The sequence below is a fragment of the Lactuca serriola genome, chromosome 8 (assembly GCF_051521515.1).
Source record: "Lactuca serriola cultivar US96UC23 chromosome 8, Lser_US96UC23_V15, whole genome shotgun sequence".
In the NCBI taxonomy this organism is placed as follows: Eukaryota; Viridiplantae; Streptophyta; class Magnoliopsida; order Asterales; family Asteraceae; genus Lactuca; species Lactuca serriola.
Window position 1 is genome coordinate 29,395,584 of NC_136415.1, and position 9,309 is coordinate 29,404,892.

Sequence of the window (9,309 nt, forward strand, 5' to 3'; positions counted from 1 at the left end):
AGAGTAGTAAGAGGCTTAGCTATTCGAGAGAAATTTTGAATGAATCTGCGGTAATAGCCAGCAAGACCTAAGAATTGATGGATTTCTGTAGTTGTTTTGGGTGCTGACCAGTTTTCAATTGCCTTTATTTTGGAAGGTTCGACGTGTATTCCTTCTGAACTAACCACGTGAACTAGGAAATCTACCTTCCTGATCCAAAATTCACACTTTGAAAACTTCGCATAGAGCTTCTCTGATCTAAGAGTTTGTAATACTTGACGAAGATGTTGGCCATGTTCCTCTTTGCTTTTTTAGTAGATAAGGATATCGTCAATGAAGACTATAACGAATTTGTCCAAGAATGGACGACACACTCTGTTCATTAGGTCCATGAACACTGCAGGTGCATTCGTCAATCTGAATGACATCACTATAAACTCGTAATGACCATAACAAGTTCTAAACGTGGTTTTGGGAACGTCTTCCTCCAAAATTCGTAACTGGTGATACCCGAATCTTAAGTCTATCTTCGAGAAGTAGTTCGCCCCTTGAAGTTGGTCGAACAGATCGTCAATGCGAGGCAGAGGGTATCGATTCTTGATGGTAAGTTTATTCAGCTCGCGGTAGTCTATACACATACGGAATGATCCATCCTTCTTATTTATGAACAAAACCGGTGCTCCCCAAGGTGAGAAGCTTGGTCTTATGAAACCTTTGCTTAGGAGTTCGTTAAGCTGGCTGGATAATTCCTGCATTTCAGAAGGTGCAAGACGATAAGGGGATTTGGCTACAGGGGTAGCTCTAGGGATTAAGTCGATTTGGAATTCGAATTTTCGTTCGGGAGGCACCCCTGGAAGATCATCGGGAAATACATCGGGAAAGTTGCAGACCTCGGGAATGCTCGCGATGTCTTTCACTTCTTGCTTTTTGTCTACCACGTGAGCTAAGAATGCACAATACTCATTGCGAAGGTATTTCTGTGCCTTGATGCAAGAAATGATCTGAAGGTTCGTTCCAGGTTTGTCGCCATAGATAATAACAAGAGTTTCGTTAGTTGGAAAGTTCAAACGAATAACTCTTTCATAACATAGGATGTCGGCATGGTTGGGGCACAACCAATCCGTGCCTATTATGACGTCAAAAATTTTGATAGAGACCGGCATAAGGTCTATTGGGAAAGACAAGTCATTTAAGGTAAGGGTACATCCTATGTATATATCATTGGTGGATTCGGATTTCCCGTTAGCCATTTCTACTGTAAAAGTTTCATTTAGTGGTTGAGAGTTTTGATTTAGTAGACGTTTAAAGTTATGGCTCACGAACCTCCTCTCAGCACCACAATAAAAAAGAATGTATGCATAAGTATTGTTGAGAAGGAACGTACCCGTGACCACTGCAGGGTCTGCCACCGCTTCTTCGTGACCCAGTGCTAGAATTCTCCCAACCCCACCAGTATTTCTAGCTTTTGGACAATCTATTTTGAAATGCCCCGCATCACCGCATTGATAGCATGCTCGACCTACTCCATCGGCAGGTACTTGGTTAAGGGGTTGAGGTGGTGTTCTACAGAATCGGGCAATATGCCCTTTCCTGTTGCAGTTATGGCACTGCATTTCAGGGCAATTTTCGGTGTGGTGAAAATTGCACTTGTTGCATTTATGGAGGCTACCAACATAGGGTTTAGTTGGTGCTGGGTTGTTAGGGGCAACAACAGGCACAATAGTAGGTATGGTAACAGGTACAGTAGTAGCATGGACTGCCACTATTTGTTGCTTGTTTGAAGGTTCCAGAGGAGATTTGCCCTTCCTTTTGTTCCAACCCTTCTTCTTGCTGTTGTTGTTGTTCTCCTTAGGTTGTTCTGGGGTAGTAACCACAAAGTTTTGACGATTTCCGTGGTCAATAAGTGACTGTGCCAGTTCCTTGGCACTGTCAAAGGTAACAGGCCTAGAGGCAATGACACTTGCCGGTATCTGGGGCGACAGTCCCCAAATATACCTTTCAATCTATTTGCTCTCTAGAGCAACCATTTCCGGACACAGAATCGCCAAGTCAGTTATTTCAGACGGGTCATAACTTCTTCGTTATAACTCGGATTTCGATGTTCTATATATATCCCCGGAATCCTTGTTTCGACCACTACAACTTTATGTAAAGATATCTAGCCGATCTCGTACTTTAACTTTGACGCTTATTTTTATTCTTTATTAATTATACCTTTATAATTAAGGGGGGTGTTTGGATTAGCTTATTAGCTTATTTGTGGTGGGAATAAGCAATAAGCAATAAGCATGGGGAGAGATGCTTATTAAAATTAGCTTATTTAGCTTAATGAGCTGGATTTTATCCAAACACTCAAAGTTAGCTTATTATGGGAATAAGCAATAAACACTTTTTTTTCTATCCAAACACCCTAAGTATAAAACACATAAATTCACATAATTCACATAATTCACATAATACTAAAATATTTCATCTTTATTACTTCAAAAAGAGTTACAATAGTTGACCTAGACTATTACATCATCTAATAATGGTTAGCCCCGAAACGCAGGCGTTACATGATCCTAATTGTTTTAAGATTAGTATAAGGGGTGTATAGTTTAGGGATTTCACAAGAATTGTAAGAGTTACTGTAGAATGGTATGTTTCTCAAACTAGGATTCTATTGAAATGATACGTGAATACATATACTAGATACTATGGGTCTGACTATACAAGGCTTGGGCTAATGAAGCTACTACTACAACATACAATTACATAATAATGTGATATGCTAACATGCCCCTGCAATTTGATCGGGAGGGGAGTTTTGAACGTTCAATCTGGTCTTGAAATCATTAAAAAGTTGCGTTAGAAGGCATTTGGTGAAGATATCTGTGTATTGAGCGGAAGATGGCATGTGGAAAACTCGAACTAGTCCTCGAGCAACCTAATCACACACATAATGAATGTAAATCTTGATGTGTTTGGTACGTTGGTGCTGGATTATGTTATGAGTCAATAGACAATGGTGGCTTTGGCCGGGGGACACCGAAGCTCACGAAGAAGATTACGAACCCAACATGTCTTGGTAACGACGTTTACGACACCATGATATTCTGCTTCGGCGCTAGATCTGGAAATGATGCTCTAACGCTTAGAGGACCAGGAGATACGGTTGTCGCCAACGAAAACACAATAACTGGAGGTCGATCGACGAGAAACTAGACATCCACCCCAATCAACATTAAAACATGCTATGAGATCAAATGCGGAGGATGTATGGATCTAAAGGCCCTGATCAAGAGTATCACAAATATATCACATAATATGCTTTAGAGCATTAAGTTGAGGCTCTCGAGGATCATGCATGAATAAACAAATCTGTTGCACCATACATGCAATGTATGGACGGGTGAATGTGAGGTACTGAAGTGCTCCGACAAGGTTGCGGTAGAGAGATGCGTCTGCCACTGGTGGTCATCTGTCATCCAACTAATGAATGGTCACGGATGGAGTGTGAGATTGATTGCAATTAAACATATGTGTACGCTCTAGGATCTTAGAGGTGTATTTCCTCTAAGAGAGCAATAAGCCCTATGGGGTGCGGGTAGCTGAGACACCGAGAAAGTAGTTAAGTGCACCAAGATTGGCCATGGAAAACTCATGGATGAGATGGTCAATAATCGAGTGAATACTGGTGGTGATTGAAGCAACCAACACAATATCATCAACATATAGGAGAAGATAAGCAATATCAGTACCGTGGTGGTAGGTAAAATAAAAAGAATCAATCATGTTGTGCTGGAAACCCATGTGAGGAGCATGCTGGGTGAAACACTAATACCAGGCATGTGGGTCCTGTTTGAGGCCGTATAGGGAACACTAAAGGTGACATACGTAGTCTGGGTGATGCGAGTCCTTGAACCTGGGTGGCTGGTGCATATAGACAGTCTCTTGAAGGTGACCGTGAAGAAATGCATTCTTCACATCAAACTGGTGAATAGGCCAGTGTCTGGAGATGGATAGCCTAAGAACCAAACAAATGGTAACCGATTTAACAACCAGGCTGAAAGTCTCATCAAAATCGACCCCCTGATATTAACTACACCAGTTTGCCACCAAACGAGCCTTATAACGTAAGAGAGATCCGTCAACATTAAATTTCTACTTAAAGAGCCACATTATTTGAACTACATTAACCCCGGGTGGTCTTGGCTAGTGGCTGATCCTTTATAGGGCAGGGGGGCATCCCCGCCCCCCCATTTTTGAACTTATAATACCTAGAGTTTATGTATAGTACTGGTTTTATATTTTCAGTACTATTCTGCCCCCCTCATATATTTTAGGTCCAAGATCATGCGCATACGCTACCTCATCCTTGGTGTCTTCTATTGTAAATTTGATAACAGAGGATATTTGAATCTTAATGTCAGGATGAATCTTGAAGGAAGAGCCAATATTGGCTAATGTGTTTGCTTATGTGTTGTCCTATATAGGTACTTAGTCCATGCCTTGTGAGATAAGCCTTTTATTCTTGCATAAGAAATACGATCGCAATCCCAAGATATTTGCTTGTTCAAGATCTTGGGCTGTTCAATATGTTAGATAATAATTAATTTAGTTAAAAATTACTATAATACCCATATTAAATGATTAGATCACAAATGATTATACATTTACACAATATTTATAGTTTACACATCTCTCTCTCTCAATGAAATTTATATATTAGTTTTATGTTGCTTCTTTTTCTTTTTTTCAAACGGAAAAATGTGAATATTATTTATAGGAAATGACACAAACAAACAAACAAACTCTAAACGTTTTTAAAATACTATTTAACTAAAAATGTTTAAAACACTACTTAACTAAAAATGTTGTTAGAACTTCTGACTTAGAAGACAATAAAAAGATAATTTTGTTTTTCAAAATTTATTGTAATCGAAAAGACCTATTATTACATATTACAATAAGGTTTTAAAAACAAAAACAAATGTTTGTTAACAATGAAACATTTGAAATAATTTGTTACAGATTTTAGTGTATCTCCTTTCGTTACTAGAGATCGTGCTTATAAAAAACTTTGGAAGGAAAAAAGTAAACAAGTAATTATTTAAGTAGAAAGATCTACTACAATGATTATATGAACAATTTAATAGTATGACGACTTTTTTCCCCTCCAAATCGCATAAGGAGAAAAATATCAAAAAATACTAATCATCTTAACTGTTATTTGATATTTTATGTATTCAATTAGCATAAATAAAGAACATGATTGATACATGTTTTATTTAAAAATATAAATTAAAAGAACGCAAATGAAAGTAGGCAAATAGTTGAGGGACCGTTTATGTAATTCGGTCGAAGAAGAATGAAGGATAGAGGCGGTTCTCACGGAAAGAGAGGGATGGAAGTTTGCAAGTTGTGGACATCAAACTGCATCGGCGGCCTGAACTCAGGTATAATACTACTACTTGCATTCTCCTCTCTCTCTCTCTCTCTCTCTCTCTCTCTCTCTCTCTCTCTATACTGAGCAAAAATTCCTCTGAAATTTGACATAATTTTCGTCTCCTGTCTCTTTATCTCTCTACGTCTAGAGCTGAAAAACACGCACTAACGCAATGGTATCGCCGGATTCTGGTTATGCTTCGTCCAACGAGGGGGCTCCGGCGGCCAAATCTCCGACTCACAAGTCACAGTCACTTCCTCCGTCAGGTATTATTAGTATTGTTATAATTTGTTGTTGTTTTTCGATCTCTGGCCGCTATTTGATCTCCTATTTCACCCTAATTTTTATTTGTTTGTCATTCCCTTTTACAACACTTATAACAGGCGTACGTAGACTTTGAAACCCTAATTGTTCGTTACATTTCTTCAAATTTTGTGTTTTCGTTGACGAGGTGGAGCTTGATTTGTTTTTGTTGTTTTTATGACATGTATGTTAATCAGGTTTTTAAGAAATATATTAAGTATGGTAAGGATATGCGTGTCGAAGATGTATAAGCTATTGAAATTTAATGTTTGGTTAGTTTCAAATAATTTCATATCTGGTTCGTTATTTTTACGTGCTAGTTTTGATCTATTGATTAGATGCAATAAATAAATGGCAGACCTTTGTGTGTTTGTCTGCGTGGGAGATAGGGACTCAATGGAGCTTTGCTTATTTATTAAAAGGGCTGTTACTCTTCCTTGTCTTAATCTCCATAACTTCACCCCCCTGTACAAATACACCAAAGAAAATCAGATCTAACATGCTTATATTTCAATAAATTTAAAGTAAAACATTACATAAACCTGAGTCTCACTGTCTTTATGTCTTAGTAACATTTCATTTTTTTTTGTTCAAGATGGTATAGATACAACATATCTGAGGTTTCTTGCATCAAATGCTGAAGCTGGTTCAATTATCGGAAAGGCTGGAACAACAATTTCTGATTTCCAATCAAGATCCAATGCAAGGATTCAGTTATCACGCAATTATGAGTATTTTCCAGGAACATCTGATAGGGTTATCATGGTGTCTGGAACAACCGATGAAGTTCTTGAAGCTGTTGAACTTATCCTAACTAAGTTGCTCAATGAGGTAATTCTTATAACACAGTATACATGATTTTATAGTTTACGCCTCATGTAACTCAACATACAAAATATTCTTTTTATAGTTTTATGCTGAAGATGGTGATGAAGGTGAGCCAAGATCAAAGGTCAGACTAATTGTACCCAATAGCTCATGTGGTGGAATCATTGGAAAAGGTGGATCCATGATTAGGTAAGAATGCTGCTGACAAAAAATTTAATCTATTACTTTACAATTTTAAATTCATGACAACTTCCATTTTTGATATGTTGTTACAGGTCCTTCATTGAAGACTCTGGAGCTAACATTAAGATCTCCCCTCAGGATCACAACTATATTGGATTAAATGATAGGCTTGTAACAGTGATTGGCACCCTACAACAACTGGTGCAAGCTATTAATCTGATTTTATTTAAATTATCTGAAGATCTCTACTATCTTCAGTCCATTGGCCCCCCATTTCCATATGCTGGTATGTTTTTTTTTGTTTATTTATTTTTTCTTTTGTTACTGATTTCCCTCATACATGTTCTTTTAACTCAACTTTAGGAAAAATTGCAGGAAATAGCATTGAAATTTGCTTCTTTTACTTATAGGGGCACTATACTTTAATTTTTACCCATAATAACAACATGCTTACAAATTTCTGCTGATTATTGCAATATTTAACATGGAGAATCGGTAACTGGTTACTATTTGATTATGTGGCATTTTATTAAGGATGATGTGGCAATACGTATACTGCCAAATAAGCATTCAAGTAAATACCAAATAAAAAAAAGTTGTAGGGATTTGAACTCTAGACATCCCACATGTAAAGTAAATGCTTTACCAATTAGACAATATTCCTTTTACTTTTGTATATTGATCTTATTCTCCAAAATCTTTGAACTTCAGAAATTTGTTTTGTTATATTTCTTTATATTATTTTTTTTTGAAAATATGAAAAGCTATTAGAAAAACTATATGTAACATAATTATAAATAATGAAATTAACATAATAAAGTCTAACCCAAATTGACCAAATTAACCAAATAAAAACTAGGCTAGTTAACCAAAAGAAGTTTGAAAAATAAATAGCAGTATGATTTTGTTGACAAAAAGAAAAGGTTTTCTGTTTTTCATAAGTAGTACAAAAAATAAAACTACACTTTGCATGTGGGAGGTAATCGTTACAACTTTGTTGATCTTATTTGTTGAATGCTTATTTGGCATTTATATTGCTACATACCAAATGATAATCCCTTACAGCTTCTTAGGGTTAAATATTGCTATAATCTGTAGGATTAAAGTATATTAAACATATAGGTAAAAGAAGAAAACTACATTGCTATTTCTTGCAATCTCCCCCTTAACTTTATGTTAATAAAATTCAAAATGCTTATTTTGTTTGTCCACAGCACCTTACAATGCCCCCTCAAACTACGGACCAAATGGGGGTGGTGGAAAGTTTCAGAACAACCGCTTTCAAAACAACAAGGTTATTAATTTCCTAACAGCTTCACCTTTGTTTAATACCTTATTTAAAAAAAAACCAATTTCATAGTATAGCTGAATTTACGAAATAACTCATGGTTTTGTTTTGTAGGAAGATATGAGTAATTCGGTTACTGTAGGTGTTGCAGATGAGCATATAGGGATTGTTGTGGGCCGTGGTGGCAGGAACATCATGGAAATCAGTCAGATCAGTGGAGCCAGGATCAAGATTTCTGAGAGAGGCGATTTCATATCTGGAACATGCGACAGGTAATATTATATGCAGCTTCTTAATATTTTAATACAAAGAAATTAATTCTTTTAAATATTCTAATAGTATATATACTATATGGGGTTGTGGCAGGAAAGTGACAATGACTGGATCACAAAGGGCAATCCGTGTGGCAGAGGCAATGATAATGCACAAGGTTGCATCTGCTTCAACTCCACCACCACCACCACCTGCAGATATGAATCCTGACCATCTTTCTGTTGAAAATCTCTCAGTGCAGTAATTTGTTTTCATGTCTGGAAGTTAGGTTTTGGAAGAGGGTGTTGTAGTCCTTTTTATTTTTTTTTATTTTATTTTTATTTTTATGTTTAGCTAATTTTGTTGTCTATTGATATTAAATGTTTATGAGAGGAATGAAGAGTTTGGTGGGATATATTATTATTATATATATATAATGTCAATGATTATTGAGTAAATTACAGTTTTCGTCCCTATGGTTTTGTCAGATTCTCATTTTCAGGCTAACCTTTGAAAATTTGACAAGATGCATCACTATAGTTTCAAGAAATTGCACTGTACATCCTTAGTCCATTTAAAAAGACTATTTTACCCTTATATATATATATATATATATATATATATATATATATATATATATATATATAGGTTCATGCGAAAACATAAATATCTTGCGAAAACGCGAAAACAGATTTTATCGTATGAAAATCAAACACATGTACTATAAAAAAATAAATTTATTAACAATAAATTAAAGATAGTAACTTTACATTGGATGGTTCATGCGAAAACATAAATATCTTGCAAAAACAGATTTTATCTTATGAAAATCCATGTACTATAAAAAAATAAATTTATTAACAATAAGTTAAAGATGGTAACTTTATGTGTTGTTTGAATACATTAATTTTTTTTTTATGTTTTGTTTGTTTGTATTTTTTAAAATATTTTTTGTAAAAAATGTAAAAAAGTTCGTTAAATGTGGATATTATTAACATAGATTAGGTAGAAAATTATTTTTTTTATACGATTAATAGATAGGCTA

General features: G+C 35.8%; 1 protein-coding gene across 2 annotated transcripts; it reads left to right on the plus strand.

Annotated features, from left to right (window-relative positions):
• The first annotated feature begins 5,303 nt into the window (after positions 1–5,303).
• Positions 5,304–8,722, plus strand: LOC145068919 (protein BTR1-like). 2 transcript variants are annotated; one of them, XM_079015890.1, is made up of 8 exons: positions 5,304–5,420; positions 5,559–5,676; positions 6,309–6,544; positions 6,624–6,730; positions 6,817–7,010; positions 7,939–8,018; positions 8,127–8,284; positions 8,379–8,722. In XM_079015890.1, the coding sequence occupies exons 2-8, from the start codon at positions 5,583–5,585 to the stop codon at positions 8,527–8,529; spliced, it is 1,020 nt and encodes a 339-aa protein (XP_078872016.1). In that variant the 5' UTR covers positions 5,304–5,420; positions 5,559–5,582; the 3' UTR covers positions 8,530–8,722. The 2 variants fall into 2 exon arrangements, with proteins under 2 accessions (XP_078872016.1, XP_078872015.1); XM_079015889.1 differs by lacking the exon at positions 5,304–5,420 and having other exon boundaries at positions 5,429–5,676.
• Positions 8,723–9,309: the final 587 nt, after the last annotated feature.

Excerpts from the sequence above, each read along its gene's own strand:
- LOC145068919 (XM_079015890.1), top strand. The coding sequence starts at position 5,583 with ATGGTATCGCCGGATTCTGGTTATGCTTCGTCCAACGAGGGGGCTCCG. Across the intron at positions 6,731-6,816 it reads AAAGGTGGATCCATGATTAG|GTCCTTCATTGAAGACTCTG; the intron begins GTAAGAATGCTG and ends ATGTTGTTACAG. Across the intron at positions 8,285-8,378 it reads ATATCTGGAACATGCGACAG|GAAAGTGACAATGACTGGAT; the intron begins GTAATATTATAT and ends GGGTTGTGGCAG.